Source organism: Ruditapes philippinarum, unplaced genomic scaffold (genome assembly GCF_026571515.1).
Source record: "Ruditapes philippinarum isolate M1 unplaced genomic scaffold, ASM2657151v2 ctg1063_1_1_1_1, whole genome shotgun sequence".
Classification (NCBI taxonomy): Eukaryota; Metazoa; Mollusca; class Bivalvia; order Venerida; family Veneridae; genus Ruditapes; species Ruditapes philippinarum.
Genome location: NW_026858757.1, coordinates 183601 through 208777, shown reverse-complemented (window position 1 = coordinate 208777; position 25177 = coordinate 183601). Strand labels below are relative to the sequence as shown.

General features: G+C 31.8%; 1 protein-coding gene across 1 annotated transcript in view; it reads right to left on the bottom strand.

Annotated features, from left to right (window-relative positions):
* Positions 1-3811: 3811 nt before the first annotated feature.
* Positions 3812-25177, bottom strand: part of LOC132754143 (zinc finger protein 658B-like) — a 28463-nt gene continuing 7097 nt past the window's right edge. The window contains exons 4-9 of the mRNA XM_060744738.1: positions 15862-15981; positions 13361-13525; positions 10542-10799; positions 8959-9090; positions 5933-5993; positions 3812-3860 (exon numbers count right to left, since the gene is read on the bottom strand). Of these exons, the coding sequence (XP_060600721.1) occupies positions 3812-3860; positions 5933-5993; positions 8959-9090; positions 10542-10799; positions 13361-13525; positions 15862-15981 (785 nt within the window). The remainder of the gene's footprint in view (positions 3861-5932; positions 5994-8958; positions 9091-10541; positions 10800-13360; positions 13526-15861; positions 15982-25177) is intronic.

The window sequence follows — 25177 nt, the reverse complement described above, 5'->3', positions numbered from 1 at the left end:
AACTTAACAGTAATGGGTTAACTTTTATATAATACAAACGGTACCGTTGGCCTAGTGGTTAAGGCGTCCGCCTTCAGATCGGAAGGTCGAAGGTTCGACTCCCACGGGGAGCGTTAATTGGAGGATGAATGTTTCTCGTGGAACTCGTTCCGAAATGGCCGCTTCGTGAGCCGCGAGGTTGTTAAAATGAATGGTTACCAATTTCTATCCGCCTGGCGCCTGGCATAGTGGTAGGAGTTGGGATGTACATGGTATGCAAGTAAAAGGTGTCTCATGAGTCAGAATGGCTGGCCCTTTCAGTAGGGGTGACACTATAATAAACAAGACCTTTACCTTTACTTTAATAAAAGGAGTTAGACCGTAACTAAACTAAGGTAACGATATTGCTTCGAGGCGCATATTTGTAAGATCCGGATCATATAAAGGTTTATACACTTTCATACACACGATTTTCATGTATAATCTGTTTCTGTTAATATAAAATATTTATCGCATCCTTTGTACAATTCCGGCCATGTCAGTCAATGCATAATTTTGTCTTTCGTAATTTTCTCAACAAAAAAACGTATTTATATTACAAATATATACATTTGTATTCATAGCAATATATGGCATACGATTTTGATACTCATGCAAAAGACAATTTTCCCAGTATCTCTTTTTGCCCTTTAGTCTCGTCCATTTATTCTTACAACATCTTTTAGAGAATAAAAACAAATACTAAATACAAGCGTCCTACAATCCATTTAATTACATAAAATGTTTTTTCTTTCCCGAAATTTTACCATAAAAAGAAACTTAAACACGTTAATCAATATGTAGTTTTTGTCTTTGATATGCTGGTTTCACATCACACACTGATGACGATCAAAGTTTCCCTTCTGTGTAAACGATTTTCCACAACGGTCACATTTCCACGGGCGTTCCCCTGTGTGTACACGCATATGCGTCTGCAGCTTCCATTTACTGGACAAAATCTTCCCACAAATACGACAGGCGTGCTTAAAAACTGAAAAGTAAAACAAAATCCACCATGAGAAAAAAATCCAGAGAACTTTACAGTGAAAAGACAATTTGCCATATAATATTGCAAACCATTTGTACAACAACTGTATTTTTTAAGACAACCTACTAAAACGTTTATATACACTACAGGTGTTATAAATGCTAAAGTTTCATTTAAAGCAATAGTATTTCGGCAAAGCAATTGTTATGCAATTTATAAAAAAAGACGTTTAATTGTTTTGAAATATAAACAAGAGAATAAGTCTTTAAAAAATGCACAGCACAATGGTGGAGAAGTGTGGTCACCCTTAAACATTTGTAGTTTGTGTTCGTGCCCTTTTGTGGTCAATATCATTTTCCTTACAGTTATGTCAACATCACTGGTCAATCAGTAAAAGTTAAACTAAACAAAATACAACTATATACAGAATTATTCTAAATTGACGAATTCATGTAGAAGGGTACATGTCATAAAAATATATTTTATGTCAACTTAAAACGTATCTGTCCAATAAATGTTTACAGTGGTTGATTAATATATACCATAGACCTGCTATGATTTGATTTTAAAACTGCCTATTGTCAATGTACGGGAATTTTTATTTATTCAATTTTTTTTGGCTCTCAGGAAAAAAACTGTTCTGTTTCGAAACAAAATACATGTATGCAATCATTTAAGTCTAGACATTGCTCAAAAACGCCAATTGGCCTTTAAAGAAATTTAACAAATATATTTCCGGTTGGATTTAAAACAGCACGCATCCAAATTCACGCTGATTTTCATGAAATATTTGAAAATGTATTTTAAAAGGAGAATATCGTGATGTATTGCGCAAAACCCAATTACAATGGGTGAAATTTACCAAAAATATGTTGGAATATGCAAAAAAATAGCACTTACCGCGCACTTACTTATATGGTGAAAAATACAGTAAAATCAGTCGTAAATCACACATAACATGGAAATTATTACTTTAATCTTGAATTTAGTTTTTACTTTTCTTAGGATCTCAGTACTTTCATGTTGGTTCATCTGGAAGCATGCACCTTTAAAGTCACAACGACATTATATATAAAGCTCATATTGGGACTTTCTAGATCTATAGCTTTAGTGGTGAGGGAAAATGTCACAAGACTTTTTAGGCACAAGGGGACATTTAAGTTGAACCACTGATCTTACGTAAGCTAAGTGCTGAACCATTCTAGGTTCTGGATAGCTTCATCTTTGATTGGATATTTTATATGTGTAACCTCAAGTAGCTTTATATTATAATATACGCATGTGTGTGAACGATTCTTTAATTTAATGTTCATAGTTACAAGTTACACTAGCAGGAGCTTCGCTGAATGTTTTGTAATATGTTTATAGAATAACATAGATTTATTTGACATAACACAAAACGAAAACTCTTTGATACACTTTTCTAAAATACGACAATCAAAAGTTACCTAAACAAAACACACATTGTATTGTAGCAAAGACAACAAAATTCTTAAATCAGTCAACAATGAAATATATCTTTAAAAGTTTTATTTACCAACACAATAGATGTTTACAAACACTTCCAATACACTTGAATATAAAGTAGACTTTTCTGAGATTGTTCCGAATGTTGGTAGCATTTACATGACAAGGGCAAACACAAAAGACATAATGTCTCTTATCACCTCACCTTTTATGTTCATTTCTATATCTGAGGGCATCATATATAATTGTATGTAAGTCTATACCAAGCCACGTTTTTCAAATTATTAATACAAGATTGCTTTCCTAAATGCAATATGAGATGTGTTCGCGTTTAACTAAAGTGACACAATAAATGAAAGCGATGTTCGTGTGTCACATATCACGTGACGTTATATTTCTTCGTGTGACACATATTTATCAAAATATATACATTAAAATACATTTCAAATATTTTTAATTTTCATTTTGTGTGACATTAAAATAATGTGCCCGGGTTCCATCTCATGTCACACATATGATAATACCAGCAATAATACATTTTTTTCATTAAATAAACGATGACATCTTCACTTGGTGACACACTATCAATTGTTTTTCGTTCCAACTTTTCATGTGGCATATTGTATCCATGACACAAACGCAAACTTGATTTCAACATTCCATGTGACACTTTTTATAAGTTGCACATTTATAAGTTTCACAAAAGCAAACTGGTTTTATTTCATGTGACACACAAGAGACGCTTGTTTTACTTCATGTGACATACAAGAGACACTTGTTTTACTTCATGTGACATACAAGAGACACTTGTTTTACTTCATGTGACATACAAGAGACAATTGCTTTACTTCATGGGACACACAAGGGACGCTTGTTTTACTTCATGTGACAACACAAGAGACTAGCTTGTTTTACTTCATGTGACACACAAGAGACGCTTGTTTTACTTCATTGACACACAAGAGACGCTTCTTTTACTCCATGTGACACACAAGAGACGCTTGTTTTACTTCATGTGACACACAAGAGACATTTGTTTTACTTCATGTGACACACAAGAGACGCTTGTTTTACTTCATATGACACACAAGAGACGCTTGTTTTACTTCATGTGACACACAAGAGACGCTTGTTTTACTTCATGTGACACACAAGAGACGCTTGTTTTACTTCATGTGACACACCATATGTGTCCTCATATTATTTTTCAGGTTAAACCTTTTCTTACATATGTGACATTGGAACGGTTTTTCACCGGTGTGAATTCTCATATGATTGATTAAATGGTTCGGCCTTGTGAAGCTTTTGCTACATACTGTACAGACGTGACGCTTGACATCACCCTGGCGTCTGTCTGTCGCTTCGAATTGATAATCTTCTAGGAAACCTGAAATATACAAATAAAGTATAAGAAAGTTAAGGTTTACTTTTGTACTCAATTTAACATACAGTTAGTAGAGACGTCACTATTAATGTCAAAATCTACTCTACCGACGTCATACCAATACTAATAACGTGACGACATGTATGCATTTTTTCTCCAAAGTTTAGCTCTTTGTTTTAAGAATAGAAGAATGGGAGTAGTGTTAGAATATACAATAAGACATGTGCTTCACAAACGAAGTGCAATAGAAAGCGAAAGGAGATGTATATACATGTATATACGATTCTTCAATGAAAGGAGGAAAATATTTGAAATTCTAGGAAAAAAAGATCAAGAAGTTTAACTTGTAAAGATATATGCTCAGCTTTGTTTTTACATGATTTTATAACAAGAATTATAAACTTATCTACAATACAGCGAGTACTAAATACAAAATATCCTTAGACAGATGTTCAAGATGAAAACTCGCTGAAAGAATTAAGGGACCATCTTAATTTCGGACTAAAACTAACTGTTTCTCTGACCGGGTGCTTAATTTACGAACATCATAAATTCATAGCTTGACTTTCCAGGGTCCTTACATTCCCTTACCCAACGTTTCGTTCACAATAAGGACGTTACCAAATAAATGTCTAACTGCATTTCATTTTAAAGTGGGTATGAACAACTTTACATTACGTTGTTGTTCACTAATAATGGACGGTTAAAATATTAAACGAACCAACAAGTTAATTTAAAAATTGTGATTAAGTGCTAATTTGGATTATTACATATAATTTGGAACAGACAGACGGTAAACAATACAATAAACACCTATTGCATTTAAAAATTGTACATTAAAAACACTTGTATTTATTACTTCTTAAAGGTTTATCTCGTGACTCCTACAAGCATTTTACAAAATTTAAATTTGCATTTAAAGTTATACGGATAAAAATTTTTTACAAGATCATACTTTTATTACAAAATATGTAGATGTACAATAATATGCCATAAATGAATCAAAGTGAAAACAATTTGGTATTTTGACTTCCGCACAAACACTACTAATTTGAAAACGACGAAGGAAGCAAAAGATTGTTCACCTAAACGGCCAACGTGTAGTTGTTTACTTGTTATTCGGTATCAAAACTAAAAAAAAAATAAAGTCTCGAAACACCTTTTCATCTGCGTTTTTACTTTGTATTACTATAGCAACATGAATACTGACCGAGGAAAAGGACTTACACATGATTTTCGTAATCTCCAAGATACGTTTTAATGCAAAATCGCAATGCCTATACCACGTGACTTTTTGTGATCTTCGTGGGGATTAAGTCGGTTTAAGAAAATTTATTACTTTAAGGAGATAAAGCGTATAGCGCTTGCTCATTCAAGACAATAACCAATACATGGAATGTTTTGAGTGTTGTTGTTTTGTTGTTGTTGCTGTTTTGGTAAGTCACCGTACAAATGAAAGGGGGGAGGGGGCACTGTTACACTACAAACATGTCATTTCTAACTAAGAAAAACATGAAATATTTATAAATGGAAAAGACTAAATATATATTTTTAAACATCTTTTAACATATATAACACCGGTCCGTTATTTTGTGACAATTTTTAGTCTTTCCAAAGTTCAATCACATATTTCAATGTCTAAACAAAGAAAGAATATAAGAATGTTTCTATTCTGCAACATCCTTCACAAACACGATATCGTTCACAAATATGGAATCCTTTTACAGACATGGAATACGTTCATAAACATAAAACCGCTCACAAACATGGAATCCTTTAATAAACATGGAATACGTTCATGAACATGAAAACGTATATCAACAAACGCGGAATATTAAAAAATATTAATTCGTTCACTAATATGGAATCGTTCACAAACCATGGCCGTTCACAAAAAGATTCAAATCATATAATCCTTCATATGTATAACAGAATGTTTCCGTAAAGCATAATTTGCGGGAAAACTTTTGCCACACGTGTCACAAATGTAGGGTTTTTCTCCAGTATGTATTCTCATATGTATGATCAGGTGATTTGGGCGGGTAAATCCTCTATAGCAGACATTACATACATACTTCTTGTTAGGATCAGTTTGTGTCTGATGCAGAAATTCCTGGTCGTCTGCCGGATCATACACTGAAAATAAAAATTCCAAAATAAAAATTCCAGTACATCATTGTATATCATTTTTATATATCTTTCGACAAGAGAGTAAAACGCTCTTGTGGTAACAAATCTAAACAAGATTGCATTTGAGAAAAATGCTATGCCACCGCATTAATACCTAAGCTCTAGGTCTTATGTGTCTTTACAAGAAGGTATTTTAAGTTTTTGAAGCCTTGTACCTTGTACCATCAGACAATAAGATTTTTTTTGATTTTTTACTATATGTATATATTGAAAATCAATGACCCTCGGGGCGGGGGCAATTTTGACCCCAGGGCTATAATTTGAACAATCTTGCTAGAGGTTCACTACACAATGTTTCATGCAAAATATCTAACCTCTAGCATTTGCCAATTGCTAGAAGAAATTTTTTTAAAGTTTTTACTATAAGTTTTTACTATATACATATAAGGAAAACCAATGACCCCCGGGGCAGGGCCGATTTTGACCCCAGGGCTATAATTTGAACAATCTGGGTAGAGGTCTACCTCACAATGCCTTATGCAAAATATCTAAGCTCTAGACCTTTTGGGTCTTTACAAGAAGGTATTTAAAGTTTTTACTATATGTACATATAGTGAAAATCAATGACCCCCGGGGCAGGGCCGATTTTGACCCTAGGGCTATAATTTGAACAATCTTGGTAAGGGTCTACCAGACAATGCCTTATGCAAAATATCTAAGCTCTAGGCCTTTTGGGTCTTTACAAGAAGGTATTTTAAGTTTTTACTATATGTACATATAGTGAAAAACAATGATCCCCGGGGCGGGGCCGATTTTGACCCCAGGGCTATAATTTGAACAATCTTGGTAGAGGTCTACCTCACAATGCCTTTTGCAAAATATCTTAGCTCTAGGCCTTTTGGGTCTTTACAAGAAGGTATTTTAAGTTTTTACTATATGTACATATAGTGAAAATCAATGAACCCCGGGGCGGGCTGATTTTGACCCCAGGGCTATAATTTGAACAATCTTGGTAGAGGTCTACCAGACAATGCCTTATGCAAAATATCTAAGCTCTAGGCCTTTTGGGTCTTTACAAGAAGATTTTTTAAATTTATTCCTATAATTCCTTTTGGTTGCCATGGCAACCAGATTTCTGCATGGAATGAAATTCTTTGAACAACTTTGGAAGCCCTTCACCCAAGGATCAATCCTGCCAAGTTTGGTTGGAATTGGACTAGTGGTTTTTCACAAGAAGATTTTTTAAGTTCACTATATAATCTATATAACACACAAACAAACAAACACACACACACACAGGTGAATCGCTATATGCCACCGCATCGCAGATGCTGCGGTGGCATAAAAAGAGATTAACTAAATTTCACAAGATATATATACCATTATAATATTATGATAATGGTATAAGGTTACATTTTCTTTTGTTTATTATCAAAACACATTGTATTATCAAAGCACGTGTTGAAAAATAAAATAAGCAGGAAGAAAGAAAAGAAATATGCAAGTAAAATAGACTCTATTGTGTATTTTCATTTTTGTATTTCCAGTCACAGCTAATTTATTGTAATAAAATTCTGATCACGCTGCAATATATCTAAAGAACCCAAATATTTCAGTGCCGCAATATATCTAAATAAAGAACCCAAATATTTCAGTGCCGCAATTTATCTAAATAACCCAAATATTTCATTGTCACAATATATCTAAAGAACCCAAATATTTCATTGTCACAATATATCTAAAGAACCCAAATATTTCATTGTCACAATACTATTTCCTAAGACCAATAAGGAAAATAAGTATTTGTTCAAACTCTTTTTGCGTGTATGTAATCATTGATACATAGAGGATATTGAATGAGTGTAAGTTCAATACTAATTTATTGCAAGAGTTGAATAAAATTATATTATGCGAGCCTCTGGCGAGCATAATATTATTTTATTCAACGAGTGCAATAAATTCAGTAATGAACTTACACGAATTTAATATTCTATTTATCACATACCAAAAATAAAGACCGTTTAAAGTGAAATAAGAGTCATTTTTCATTGACGCGCCTATAGTATAACGCTAACATTTAGCGCGTCTTTACACTATGTTTGTATAACGCTAATGACGTCACGTCAAAATATATGCACGGCCGTGCAATACCATATTTACGGAGTCGCAAAATCGGCACGGGTGTGTGATAACGATTCATACATAATGTATCTATGTTATGCTTTATGATGTACGTGGCAGTTACCTCATATTGAAATAAATCAAGTCAAATCAAAGTTCACTACCAATAAATCAATGAACAATTTAGGGGCAGTTGTAATTCTGGCTTGAAATGAAAAATTTGACTTATGCTATAATTTACAAAATTTTATGTTAGTGTCGTTATTCAAAATAAAACGAGAGAAATAAAAACAACACAATTTTAGGAAATCTCAATTTAATCATTTTGTCAATAAAAACCGCACCTTCCTCACATTGTCTCAATCACGTGACGTTTTATTTTCTGCTTAGACAGAAAACAAATAGTAAAGTTAGGCCAGGATTTTTTTAATTATTTATTTTTTCCGGGGAAGGGGGATAATACATTTTGTCTTTAAATAGCGTGATTTGCTGAGATTACAAAAATGTCACGTGAAAAAGCTCTATGATAATGATGTGCAATTAATTTCCTGAAGTGTAATGTAAAGAATTTACATTAAAAAAACAAGTAGATCTAGCCAGATTGGGAATTTACTTTACCGTATTTTAGTTATTTATTTCACTTAAAACTAAAACTATCATGTGCATGTTAAAAACAACAACAACAACAACAAAAACACACAATAGATCTAAAGATTATATTTAAACAGGTTTCCCATAATTTACTCACTAAATGGTGATTAAATTAGTCACGTACGTTTCTATATATTCATATGTATAAGCATATGTGTTTTTAAGGTAGACGAATGTGTTAATCGTTTCCCACACAAACTGCACTCAAATGGCTTTTCTCCAGTGTGTTTTCTCATATGTGCAGTCAGATGATTCGGACGTGTAAAAGCTTTCCCGCAGACGCTGCAAACAAACTTGTAAGCTTCCGATGATCTAGACGGTGGATTACAACCTGAAATTCAAAATAAAAAATATTAAAAAGCTTTAAGCGATTTCTTTCCTGCCTGCAGTTCACAGATCTATATTGAATTTTGAAAAAAAGAGTAATTTCAAAATGCTTATATGAAACAGGGTATTTCAAATTTGAAAGACCCTGTATGAAAGAATATTGGTAAATATCCTTATGAATGAATGACACACATAGGAAACCATTGCTAAATGGTTATTGCCCTACTGAAAATAGCAGCATATTTTGTTCCGAAGCATTGAAATATTCTGTTTATGTAAAAGTATTCACGCTCGAAATATGCACGAAAATATGCACGGACGACCACCTGACATCTTCCACTACAAGGTAAAGCTGGAAAGGTGCACTGAACAGAAATCATAAAATCCATAGTAAAGTGCGTATCTATGCCTGAAATCACTTTATATAAGAAATATGGGTAAAAAATGCTGAAAATCAGTTTTATATGAAAAATTGACTTTTTTGTTAGCATTTTCATTGTAACTAAAAGTTGGTATCCAGTATAGGTGTCTTCCCACCGAAAAATATTACAATTTTGCAAGAACTGTCACATGACACATATTTTCTTAGAAAAATGTTCGCAGTAGAAACCAATTTTTTTATTCAACGTTCAAAAGACGTGGTGTATGTTTCTAATAGTGCCACCTTCTTGTCAGAGTAAAATAAAATACACTAGGATATGGCATTTAAACGAAACCAAACCAAAAATGACCTTTAAAATTCCCACTATCGGTGGACAGATTTTCTCAAATCGCATTTACGCATAAATGTAATCTTAAACTTGCGTCAAAATTCTCAAATTTCCCTTCCTACAATTGTTAACTCATTCTGCAACAAATAACAGACTCGATCTAACCGAGTCTGAAATTTTCACGTAATTTTGTTGTAGGGATCACTTTGTTACTTCACTAAGGAAAATTCATAATATCGTAAACATTAATAAAGAGTGTCATGATCAATATTAAGAAGGTTAGAACACAATCGTTTTGAGATAAAAAAAAATCTTGTAAATGGCAATAACTTTAGAAAAAAGATTAAATCTAATAAATATAAAGCATGCAATCTAAACCGATAAAATGGTGGTTATAAATAGTGAATTGGCTCAATAACAACACATTTTAATAAGCAAGTTCTTTACCTTAAGAATAAAAGCAGTAAATAGAGTAATCAATTAACAAAGATTTTTCTGTTTTCCCTGTTATAGCATCTATTTGTGACGTTAAATGGTGTTTTCTCTTAACATACACAATTACTCATTCAAATATTCACTTTATGTTTCACGTTTACTGATGTAAATATTCACTTAATCTTTCTGTTTATTCATTCAATTGTTCTCTTAATGTACACATTTATCCATTTAAATACATTATTAATGTATTCACTTCATGCACACGTTTACTTATTCAAATGTAAAACCATGTGCTCCCGCAACGTACTCATACGAGACAGTTTCTTTCCGCATACACCACATTCAAATGGTCTCTCTCCTGTATGCCTTTGCATATGTTTTGCCACATGGTTTGGTCTTGTGAACGTTTTATTGCACACAGGGCATGTATGCACATATTTCTTGTTTTCATATGTCGAAACAGAGCGATTATCTAAACCTAGTTGTTTCCCTTGAGTTGTAGTTGATGAGAATTCAGAATCTTGATGAAACAAGTAAGGTAAATCTTCTTCACCCTGTAGTATACCTGGAAGATAAAACAAACTCTAAACATACAAATAATTTCTGTAAACGTTACAGACATAACTCTTTACGAGAGTATTGATTCGATTTTCATTCTGAGTTACACCAAAAAATTTTCAATCTTTCTTGACTTTTATAATAAAAATATGCATGCTTCTACAGCACAATTCAGTACATTTTTATTAAAAAAAAAGATAGGCCTCCTTGTGTTAAAGCCACCAGATACCCTCGTTCACACTGCATCTTGCCATGCAAAGGTAAATACATTTTTAGTCTCTGATACCACATCCGATTTAACAGCTGAAATAATTGGAGTGACTTCTCTTGATTTTTTAGAGTGGTGAAACTTTTAATTTTGCAGTTTCGGGCTTTCTTAATTAAAGGATTCAAGTTCTTTCTATTTTTCTCTTAGCACAGTTCAAATGTTAAAGATCAATTTTAATAACGAAACGTTGTGCGTGCATATTGTTTAATTTGTACTATGTCACTGGATTGCAGAAAAAGACATATATTTTTTGACATGGTATTCAGGTTAACCATATCGGTTAACCATATCTCAATGATATTTTGTGAAAACTTTTATTCATCTTCATCTTAAGTCAACGGTTTTGTCATGTGACATAGTTGCAGCGTAACAAGAAATAAACAATACAAGAAGAGAAAAAAATCTGAAACATTGTATGTACAAAACATTTATTGCTATATTACAAATACAATTTCATAAAATTTATCATATTTATTTCAATAACCCAAATTTGTCCCTAGTGTAGTATAAATTGTGTTGGCGCACTGTAAATGCAAACAAACCAACAAAAAATAGTATAAACAGTTATTACATCTTCACAACAGGGTTATTCCATTTGTAAAGAACATAATTAAGTGCAATCTGACCAATATCTGTAATGTGTTCATTGCTGGTTCGATCAATTGAGTATTACTAATATGAATATACTATAATAATTGATATTGTAAACCGTTGACACGATCAAACGAAATATTACCGTAGGAAAAGCATTTATCTCAAGTTCAGCAGTCACGATTAACAAAAGCATAAAACAATCTCATTTTTTCTCTATTAAGCAAAAAGTTTTCAGTCTCTAAAAACTACGCGTAAAGATACACATAAAGTAAAACAGTTTTCTCGTCTTTATATATAAGCAATGTATTAGAGGACTTCTATATTAGCATAAATTAAAGGTATACTATAAATCGTATTTCATTAAAATGTGATTTAACAAAAAAATATATATATTAAGTGCGAATTCATGTGAGTCTACCTGAAATTTCATCTCTGAAAACGATCTGAACCGCAAACAAACATATTTCACAAATAAATATTGCAATGCTCGGTCAAAAATCAGACATACACATATTCATTCAATCTTCTCGAGACAATGCACGAGTAAGGGACAAGGCGGTAACTATATGGAACTCAAATATATAAAGCAATGGGCTACAGAGACCTGTACAGAGCAATGGTTAGTAAATAAACAGTAAAAACACATATTACAGGAAGCAATGGTTAGTTAAAGAACGAAAACAAACACATTTCAAATTGAAGAACACAATTGGTTAGTTTTCTTGAAGAAAACCATTTTTTGAAGAAAACAAAATATATTACAGATAAAGATAGTACTGTGGTCAGTGAAGAAAGTCAGAATAATCTTAATATAGCAATATATGCCCGAGTGCAATTTTTAATGATAAAATATTTAAAAATACTAGGAGCAAGACCAGTACCATACAGACAATCCTACTATTGCCCATTTGAACGGACTTTCAAAAGATTTGTATGCAGGCAATGTAGCAAGGGAGTTTATTCCATAGTAAAATGCTTTTAGAGAAGGAAGAGTACTTAGGCATGGTAGTCAGAGGAACCTGTATTTGGCGTGCATATGTCTGGTTAATATATAGAGAGCTTGCAAGTTTGGACATATGGTGGGAGATTAATGGCAGCTAGATTATGGTATATATTATAAAAATGATGAGTCTACAGTCAAGGGATCAAGGGATCACAAACCCAGTTCTTCCTGCATGGCTGTGACACTACAGAGAGAGGAGTAATTCCTTTTTACCCATCGTATTGCACGTCTCTGGATCATCTCAACTTTGCCAATATTGGTTTTAGTGTACGAGGCCAAATAGTTAATTTTGCAAAGGAAATTGGGCGATAGTTTGCTGGACCTTGTAGACAGGGCATACATTTGCACTAGTCCGGTCATATGATCTGCTCTATACATCGCCATATCATGGTAAATATCTCTCCTATGTAGTTTCATTTTTCTTCAACCGGTTAAAAAGATACAGAGCGGGCACGAAATTGCACACAGATGGACAGAAAACCAGGTGCATAACGTTATAGCCAAAAAAAAAATTCTTATGGTGTACAAAAATATAGAGCAATGGTCAGTCAAGAAACAAAGGCAAACATATATATAAGTATTAACGTTTAAATTCATATGTACTTATAGAAGACATATTTAATTGTTTATTTTTTATAAGGCTGGTGAGTTATCATGTGGGACTTAAGATGATGTTTGGCACTGAATGCCTTTCCACAAATACTGCACTTAAATGGCCTCTCTCCCGTGTGTGTTCTTATGTGGATCTCAAGAGCTGAAGGCCACGGGAAATTTTTTCCACACCAGCTACATTCACATTTCTTCATTTGAAGACTCTGAACAAGGGTCAGATCCTGTGTCAAGTCACTGGGCATTGATGTGGTGGTGCCTGAAATGTAAACAATCAGTATGTTATACTAAAAATATTAACAAACAAGTCACACAAACATACAGTAATTATTTATTTCTGACTTTTGACTAGATGCATTCATTTGTGCAAAACATAAAGCTAAAAATGCATCTATTGTGAAAACCATAAAATCTGAAAGAAAAAATAGTCTATGGGTATGGAAATCAATGCAGAATTAGACTCACATAATGGAATCTCATACCACATAAGTGGTATCAAAATCAGATAATACTGTTTTACTGTGTAATATTGTTGGTATTTAGTGGGTATTTATAGGTTTTTAGGTTAATTTGTTGCTTTTTTTTTTCAATAAAATTACAATCGGAAACGTTTAATAAATTAGATAGTAATAAGCGATATAAAATATTGTAACAACTGTTAAACAATTAATGAAGTTTATTATCAAATTGAAATAATAATCTACAAATCATTACGATCTGTTACTCCTTTATTTTTAGATATTGTCTAACAAAATTTTCTTGTTAAAAGTCTGTCAGTCAGTACAGGTTTGTTTGATTTTTCTCTGACATAAACACATCTTGCCAATCAATCAATCTAACCAGCTTTCATGTAATCAATATATAGTAATTCCCGTAATTAGTAATTACCGATTGCTCCACAACTGACCAACTACTAATCATACATGATTTCTGAATCAGAAGTAAAAGACCAATGTCAGTGATCAACTTTCACTGAGAAATTATTCCTCGGTTGAAGATCAAATCAGCAACCTACATTACTAATCCAATGTTTTCCTTATTGACCTAGGCAGACGGTCAGTACATAGTCAATATACAAATACATTTTCATAACACATATCTTTTGTTTATAAACACATTTTCATAAAATACCTATTATGCCCAAAAAAATGAATTTCTTTCATTTCTCAAAACTTTCTGTATTTTCAAATCTTGGTAGTCATTTTTTCCGTAAAAAATACCCAGAAGCCATATAGCTGAAGCATCATTTACTTCTGTTCCTATAAAAGTCAAGTTCTCTGTACTTTGTCTACATTTTGCTACCTTTCATTAAACTATATTATTTCACATTCAGTACTGCATCTGAGAGTCTGAGATTAATATGCTTTAATCAACAACTAAAACATTATAATACAGATGTTTTCCCATTTTAAAGAAAGGAAAAAATCATTTCTGAGGCATAAAATTATCAGTATTGAAAACTAAATAAAGTTTTATAGAGTATTAAGCTATATATATTTGCTGCCTATAGTTTACAAAATCATTATTTAAATACCTCCAAAATACCTGCATGGCATAACTATGTTTGTATAGTTCCTAAGCAGTGAATAGCACATGCTAAATGGTATAAAACCCTACTTAAAGATAGCTTAATCACATATTAACCACATATCATGTCACTGGGATATATGTGTATCTACAACACATCACAAAACAAATAGAATGTGTAGTTACCAAGGTAACAGTTGAGAGTATGTGAGATATAATTACAAATAATGTACAAAACTAGTAAAATGTTTTATTTCAAAACTTATTTTTATAGCAGAGTGACCTCTTTTGATCATTTTTCAGATTAAATATAGGTACTTTAAACAGAATCAGTTTGTTTACTGATTTTTAGCAAATAAAAACATTTAATATTGTTCATTTCATGAAATGTGTAAAACTGAAAATGAAGTAATACTGGTGGTGCCCTCTGAAGGGACACTGGTGAAATTCCAATGATTTTGATATACTTAAGAAAACAGAGCAAACTCCTTGCAGGGCTTGCTTTCCTTGATCAGTACAGTTGTAATACTATGCCGACAAACGAAGGGGTTCACTGCGTGTAGATTATATACTTCTCTCTTTGGAACAAATGTTTTTGGAATGTCTCTGTAGATTATATTTATTGTAATTACTTACTTTCAGAGAAAATTGATTCGCTAGATTTAATTGTTCTAAAGGTGGCCACTCTGGTGAGGTTGCAATGTAATTGATATATAAATTTATCCGACCTTACAGTTCAGGGTAAAGAAATATCAAAATCATTGTAAATGTAATATAAAGTGTTCAATATATATACACACGATTTCCTTAACATACCTAAAAGTAATGTGGAAAAATATAGTTTATGTTAAGAGATTTCCAGGCAAAAATGTAATTGAATAGAAAAAAAAAACTTAGTAAAATGCATACAAAATATACAAGTATAAATGTTTAATGTAACTAAGCATGTTTCCACTTAAATGACAGTACAGGCACTTCTTTTTCACATATGTGTAACCATATGCGCTTTAAGTGTAGAAGTCTGTGTAAAGCATCTGCCACATATGTTGCACTTGAACGGCTTCTCACCAGTGTGTATTCTCATATGTACAATAAGATGATTAGGCCTCGTGAAGCTCTTGCCACACACTTCACACACAGTATTCCTCTTCTCTGAACTCTTGAGTTGTGTCCCTTGATTATAATAACCTGGAATAAAACAAACATTAATTTATTCAGAAAGTTAAACAGATTTAACAGAACTATTTTTTTTTATAATTTTTTCAACAACAATTCAAACAAGTCACTGACTTGCAAAAGCCTACATGTACCTACAATACAGAGTAATTACATTCATTACTATAGCAACAAAATTTTTGATGAAAAACAAAATAAAATAAAGTTTACACAAACTCCATGGAATCTTTATTATCTACATTTATAATTAACTAACAATTTATACATATAACCTACTCTTCATATAGCCAGTAATACTACTTGCCATTATGCCTCAGATATGCCTATATATCTAATTCTTTAGAAATATCAAACATGTGTTTAATAATGTTAAGTGTATGTAAGGTATTTTACAACTGAAAAAAAGAGCACTGAACATACAGTTACATTGTATGTGTCTTTAAGGCACCAAAATGTAAACAAAGTAGTATTTTGACTATAATTTATATACCAATTGCCAACAGAAATAAAGATGCAAAAGATAGTTCATGTATATGGCGAATGAGCATGTTTTTGGAAACCATAAATAAACAGTTTAAGTAACATCAAAGTATTAATGCCCTTAAAGCCATATATTTCATGACTTATTTTAATACTTGTTCTAACGATTAAAAAAAAACAAAGAGATGTATATTATCTTCCCATTAACATCTGTACATCATATCAGTACACACATGAATTATATCAGTACACATATGCATCATATTAGAACACACATGCATCATACAGGTACACACACGTACATCATATCAGTATACACATGCACCATATCAGTACACACAAGTATCATATCAGTACACACATACATTATATCAGTACACAGTTACATATTTTTATCAGTACACTGGTAAATCACATCAGTTCCCAAGTATGTCACATCAATACACAGGTACATCAAATCAGTGCACAGGTATTTAAAATCAGTACACAGGTACATCATATGGAAGAAAACAGGTATTTCAAATCTGTACACAGGTACATTATATCAGTACACAGGTACATCATATCAGTACACAGGTATTTTAAATCAGTACACAGGTACATTTTATCAGTTCACAGGTACATTATATCAGTGCAAATGTATTTCAAATCAGTCCACAGGTACATCATATGGAAGTACACATGTATTTCAAATCAGTACACAGATACATTATATCAGTACGCAGGTACATTATATCAGTACACAGGTATTTCAAATCAGTACACAGGTACATTATATCAGTGCACAGGTATTTCAAATCAGTACACAGGTACATCATATTGAAGTACACAGGTATTTCAAATCTGTACACAAGTACATTATATCAGTACACAGGTACATTATATCAGTGCACAGGTATTTCAAATCAGTACACAGGTACATCATATGGGAGCACAAAGGTAACTCTAATCTGTACACAGGTACATCATATGGGAGCACAAAGGTAACTCTAATCTGTACACAGGTACATTATATCAGTTCACAGGTACATTATATCAGTACACAGGAACATCATACTGGTACAATAGTATGTTGTAGAGTACACAGGTACATTATATCTGTACACAGGTATAAATTTTTACTGGCTTGTAAACAGACTCAGGCAAAGACAATGGTAGGATACTACGTCATCGCGCACCTGCTGAATGCTCCCACTTGGACAATTTTTTCGTCGACTCGAAGGTAAAATACAATTCTATTATAAGAAACCGTAAGAGTATCAAAAAATCATGTAGCGCACCAAAGAATGGCTATAGTACTTGAGATGATTGTAAATAAAGTTTATAGATTCATTGCCTGGTTTAGTCCTGAAAACGGGATAAGTGTTTTTCTCTGAATGCTCCCACTCGGACTTTTTCCGAAACATATATGAAATAAGGTTGAAAACCTTTTTGAAAATTATTTTTAACGTACCGGAACATAAACCGAGTCATGTTTACACATTTTTCTAGATTGATTTCAAATATTTCTATTTAAAAGTCAGGTTTTTCTTATCTTTTTATATAAAAAAAAAATGGAAACTGCTCCAAGTCTGACTCGATTTCAGAGATGCTCCCACTCGGACCCAAATATATACATCTTGAAAAGCATTGCTGTGTTAAGCTTTTTGTGGATTATTCTCACAATTTTTTACAAAACCATTTTTGTCAATAACTACTTGTGTTTGGCAACATTAACTTTTCCTTCTTTTTACAGAGATCACTTCTTTTGATTCTGAAGAATGGCGTTGTTGGGCAGGAACAAGGTGCTATGGCAAAGTTTCAACTGACTGGATCACTATAACAGAAAGGTGCACTTGGGCTTGTGTTGGATCCGAAGTGATGATTCAAAATTTATTGCCAACACAAAGCTAGGACTATAAGACTTTAGATGGGGACAGTTTGGATCTCAAGTCATTATACATTGTTTAGTGGGCCATACTGGATTAAGATTCTGTTGGACTCGTACACATATTAGAGGCCTGCATTTATTCAAAAAATGCTGACTTTAATATCTTGTTAATAATTTAAAACCCAATAATTTGCAGGTTTGTTAAACTTGTGATTTAGATTTTAAAACAACATAATGGTACGTTTATGAACATAAAGAAGTCAATATATATCGGTTGATTTAAATAGTTTATTAAAGAACAACATGTAAATCATTTTTGTCATGAACTGGTTAAAAAGTCAGTGTTCTGCCATACCATGACACATAAAGCAGGCATCACAATTATGGAAACTTTGACAATGTTATGAAAGTTGTATCATGTGTACGTATTTTTACCTAAAATAAAAAATTAGATAAAATAAAAAAACAAAGATCACAGTTATTTCTTTATCACAGTCTTTACCATATCTTGGTAATTAAAGACCCTGCATGTAAGTTATATTTCAGGTTGTTACCAATTGAAATTTTATATATATGTATATAATTATGCTACTAAAACAATTTTCAAACATTGTGGAATATGTAAAATACGTGCTGCAAAAGCTTGTCCACATTATATGTAATCATTAAAATATACATGTATGCATTCATTTCTTACTGAAGAATTCAACTTACACTTAATAGAATATATATTTCAAATTACCTCCCTTTATGAAATGTAAAGTCGGTATTATCTTTACAAACAATGCTTTTTGGAACAAACAATATCAATTTGACAAATCTTCACTTGAGCATTATATTTATGATATAAAACCATAGAAAAATGATGTCAGGATATTTAAATGACGTTAAAATAAATCAATCATACAAGAAGGAATCACAGACAGTAAAATCCGCCACTAAAAAGGAGGAGATACATTTCATAGGGGAAGTAACCCTTACATAAATTATATGTAAAAATTCCAAGTAATGACATTCGAGAAAATTAATGAAAAGTTATAGCCTACACATAATAAATCATGACAAAAATAACACTCCCTTGAAAAAAGAAACAAAGAAAAAACAACGAAGAACCATTTAGTGAACACTTTTGGTCCTTGTGCTCTGCAATTCAATCCTATTAAACATGTTCAATTTACAGTTTCAAGTTTTATATCTCAAAATAGCTTTAGAAGGTATGGTCTTGCAAACAAATCATAGTGAATAGAAAAGAGCAAAAACTCCAAAAACTGGAAAGTTGTCATTCTTGTTTTGCGGTATTTTACTTTATTGAAATCTATCCTCAGTGAAGTTTCATATGAATTGATCCTTTATGACACATTGTCCAAAAATTAACGCAAAAACTGAACAAAAGACAGTTACTTAAAAGAACTATTATTCTTGTATTTTCTAGAGGATTCCTCCTCACTGAGATACATCCATAGTTGGTATCTAAAATATTTGCTCCAGCTATGCCGTGCCAAGATGTCCTGCCATGTGCTTTCTTACGTCGCAATGTGGTTTATACCTTTCCCATGCGGGTCACAAATACTTCTGCAAAACAAAACGTTATTATATTTTTAAAATGTATAATCCATTTCTTTCTGATTTCAGCGACTCTATTTTACGAGGAATTATTTCAACACAACCTTTTTTTTTCTTATTCTTAGGCCGATAAGTGATCCTCTAAGAAGACATATGTACGAGACTGTTATGATAAAATATGTCACAAATTTAGTGATCTAAATATTAGTATCGTATTTTAAAAATGCTGTTTCATTGAATTCTAACTGATTATATGAATATATAAACGTGAATATAAAGATATTTATGCTTTCAAAATTTGTATATATTTAGGTCCGAGTGGGAGCATCTCTGAACTTGAGTCCGAGTGGGAGCATTTTCCATTTTCATAAAAAGAATTAAGAAAAACTGACTTCTGAATAGAAATATTTAAAACTAATATAGAATAAGGGGTAAACATGACTCGGTTTATGTTCCGGTACGTTAAAAATAATTTTCAAGAAGGTTTTCAACCTTTTTTCATATATGTTTCGGGAAAAGTCCGAGTGGGAGCATTCAGTGAAAAACACTTATCTCGTTTTCAGGCCTAAACCAGGCTATGAATCTATAAACTTTATTTACAATTATCTCAAGTACTATAGCCATTCTTTGGTGCGCTACATGATTTTTTGATACTCTTACGTTTTCTTATAATAAAATTGTATTTTACCTTCGAGTCGACGAAAAAATGGTCCAAGTGGGAGCATTCAGCAGGTGCGCGATGACGTAGTATCCTACCATTGAAAGAGAATATTCAACAAATCTTAATAGATTTACTTCAAATTTTACTGTGCAAAATTTCTATGTACAACTTTTTTACATAATATTCTATAACATTTATTTTGTTTATTTTTTACTAAGATTTAACCAATGTGTGTACCACCACAAATTAATATTAAACAAATATAAATCTAAAAATCATTTTAAACCAATGTGTTTCCACACACTTTTAATTGAACCAATATGTTTCCTTAATTTACATTAAACCAATGTGTACTGAACAGGTTTAGTCACAATTTACACTATTGAACAAATGTGTTTCCACACAATTTACATTGAACCAACGTGTTTCCATACAATTAACATTGAACCAATATGTTTCCACAATTTACATTGAACCAATGTGTGTAATCATATGAGCTTTAAGATGATGTTTAGCATTGAATGTCTTTGAGCAAATTCTACAAACAAATGGTCTCTCGCCGGTGTGAATTCTCACATGTATCTGCAGTGCCGAGGGCCGAGCAAAACATTTCCCGCAGTAGCTACACTCGTGTCTTGGACCGGAGTTCATAGTCATCATTTTTTGTTGTAGATGACCTAAAATATATAAAATGCATTCATTAGATTTTGGTTGCACATACATTTTTCTGTTTTTACATTTCTTCTACTTTTAAACTACATGAACCAAAAAGAAAAAAATCACTTTTTTTAAGGTAACAGGTTATTTTAGGAAGCAAGCAATCAACACCATTTTTATTTGTCTACAAATCAGTTATTAAGACATCTTTTACAAATCAATCTATATTCAACTAGAACTATCGCTGAATGCGATTCATACCCCCACCAATGTCCTTGACAGAAGACGAATTGGAAAGGTAGTTAAGGGAATAACTTTAGTGGCACAAATACATATACATAAAAAGAAATTATCTCTGGTAAAAAAAAAGACAAATTGTACAGGTAATAGTATAAATATATATTGTCAAATCATGTTCGAAACAGTTACAAATAACCTTTCATTTTCTCAATGTATACTAAAACAAACAAGAGTAGTGAAGTTAAGAAAATAGCATAATTATGTCAAAATGTAATTAAGAGTGGAAAAATTTTGCATACTGAGCTTACTTGTGACACTTCATATATTAGACAGTTTCAAGTGAATATCTGTTCTAGTTTCAGAAACATTTATGTATTAATGGTTATATCAAAACATTTTCTAAACCTAAAAAGGAATAACTTGTGTCATAATTCAATGGAATTGTAGAATTTTCGTAATCTAAGCTTGCTTGTAACCATTTATATAAATTAAATATCTGTTCTGGTTTAAGAAATATTATGGTAAATGAATTTAAAGACTTAAAAATGGACTTAACTTTGTCAAAATCCAATACAAAATTATCCCCCCCACACACACACACACACTTTTCATAGTTATGAAACTTGACCTGCATATCTTACTTGCGACACTTCATATATATTTGAAGTTTCAAATGATTATCTGTTCTAGTTTTTGAAAAATTCAAGTACATGTTAAAATTTCAGAACATTTTCTACGTCAATTTTTGACCTTCAAGTGTGGCCTTGACCTTAAGCTGGCACAATGGTAAGATGGGTTCTGCACATTGCCCAGTTGGGGTGAACATTTGAGTCAAGTTTGAAGAAATTCTTCCATTAGTATAGGATTTATGCAACGGATACGACATATTGTCTAATGTTTGATTGTATGTAAATTTGAAGACTTAAAAATGGGCATAACTTTGTCAAAATGCAATACAGAGTTATGAAACTTGACCAGCATATCTTAATTGTGACACTTCATATAATTATATTTTAAATTCCAAGCAAATACCTTTTCTAGTTTCAGAAATATTCAAATAAATGTTAAAATTTAAGAATACAGTAAAAACTCTGAATACCGGAACCTCTGAATTCCGGAAACCGGACGATTTTCTATGGTTTCTAATGCTAAACATGCATAAAAAATCCTCTGAAAACCGGACAGCAATTTTACGTGTCAACTTTCTGTGTATTAAAACATAATCTCAACTGGTGACATGTTCAATTACTAACTTTTTATCTACATTGTACAGGTGTTAAAACACTTGTCAGTTTGTTTTAATTTCTTATTGGCAATTAAATCTAAGCTCTCATAATAAATGGGTTTTCCCTGTATAGGTATTATTTTTCAAAATGTTTTTTTTTTTTTTTTTTTTTTTTTAAATTTAAAACGTCTAAAAGAATTGGGAAACTTTTGTTAAAAATGATTCCTGTTTTGCTAAAAATTTTGACCTTGAAGTTTGTTTGGATATTAATCATATGCAAAAATAGTAATACTAAATTCCATTTATTACAGATTAAACAGATATATTTCAGACAATATGTTGTTTTAATGATTTGCATAATAAAATTACTTAAGACATTTATTGCAGAAAGAAATTAAAATATGACTTGGACAAAAGGGTTGAAAAGTAAATACAAAATGATTGAACAAAGTCATTGTTCAGACGCATCATAACTATCAATAAATGTATAAAACCTCTGAAAACCGGAATCCTCTGAAAACCGGACTTTTGGCCAAGTCCGGACAGGGTCCGGTTTTCAGAGTTTTTACTGTATTTTCTAAGTCAATAATTGACCTTCAAGTGTGACCTTGACCTTAAGCCGGCAAAAGGGTAACATGGGTTCTGCACATTACCTTGTTGAGATGAACATTTGAGCCAAGATTGAAGAAAATCTTTCAATTAGTGTAGGACTTACAGAGCGGACACAACATACTGTCTAATATTTGATTGTTTGATATTTGACCTTCAATTGTGACCTTGACCTTGAGCTGACACATGGGCAACATGGGTTCTGCACATTCCCTTGTTGAGGTGAACATTTGAGCCAAGTTTGAAGAAAATCCTTCAGTTGGTATAGGATTTATAGAGGGGACACAATAATGGAGATGGACAGACCGACCGACGCGACAAAGCAAATCCATTATAAAATTTCTCACATTTATAAAAAGCTGACAATCTAACAAAGGCCATTATGTTACAGTATACCAGGGTACTTAAACACTTAATCTTGGTATTAAGTACAAACTGTAAATCTAAATTGAAATTATTATAGCAAAGAAGCAAAAAAATATGAACTGAAAAACACAAAATTAAAGAAAAAAACTTTCAAAATCTTTATTTGAAAATATACATAAAAAGATGGGTAACTGTGACTTAATTATCAGAAAAAAATAATATTGGAAGACACATTTGAAAATCAATCTTATCATAATAAGCTGTAATTTAAATTGTGAAAAAAAAAATAAGGGGAATTCAAAAAATGCTGAATTTTGTAATTTCTTTAAAAAAATCCATAAAGTTTAAAATAAAGAAAAAAGACATTTTAGGAGTCTAAAAATCTTGGAACTTTTTTGTGCAAGTCAATTTAAAAATTCCTTTTCCAAGTTTTTAAATTTTGCAAATTTGAAAAAAGTGGACAATATTTGAATTCTTGACAGGAATAAACTTCATAAATGCTTACTAACATTAGCTATATAATGTTAAAAGTCATATTTAAAACTTGACAACCTCCATAAATATTTGCAAAAACTGGCCTCATAGTATATATAGGGTTTTCCTTTCAAAATGCATAAAAATCAACAATCCTATAATACACTCGCATATATATATGCAGTTCTAATGCTCATCTGTAAAAATTCTTAGTTAAAATGAGGCGTATCTCCAAAAATATAACATTCAGAATTATGCCCCCTGACTAACAACTATACCTTGTCAAGATAAGCAAGTATTCTGAGTGTGATGTTGATAACTTTTAAACATGTTAAATTTATGGGATACATTTAAGTTCACAACAACTACAACGATGCTGCAGCTACATGTGTATCATAATAGTTTGACAATTTACTTGAGCTAAAAATTACCTGAATGTATATCAATTTTAATGTAAAATTAAAGTAAAAATGGTTGCGTATAAAGGTGATAATCAAAAAAACTTCTAGATCTGAGCAATGACCTGCTAAACATAACTCATAAAAATTATGACAAATTTTCTTAAACAACATTTTACAGTCATATTTACACCTGAAAATTTTAATGAATCATCATTCTTGTGTGACTTCATGTGATGTTTCGTATTAGATTTTTTTTTGTCCCACTGTCAAACTTTGTTTTATCACAATTGAAAATGTCTGCATATAATTGATGTGACTGCAAGTGATGCTTAGAATTGAAATCTTTACTTTTCACACTTTGTTAAATTACACTTGAAAATACCTTATAGCATAATAATGTCACTTCAAGTGATGCTTAGCATTAAAGGAACTCCACTCAGAGGTCCAAAAGCCTAAAAACATAAAAAGTTGAATTTCTAACAAAGATCAGTATTGGCACTTAAAACAGAATGATTAAGAAATACAGTGAAAATGAAAATCATATTTTTGGAGCTACTCTTATCCTGATTTAAGTGAAAAGCATGGCAACACTTTTCAATTTAGGTCCTTTTTCACAATAAGAATAATTATTTCGGGAATATCAAATAAGCAATTGATTTGAC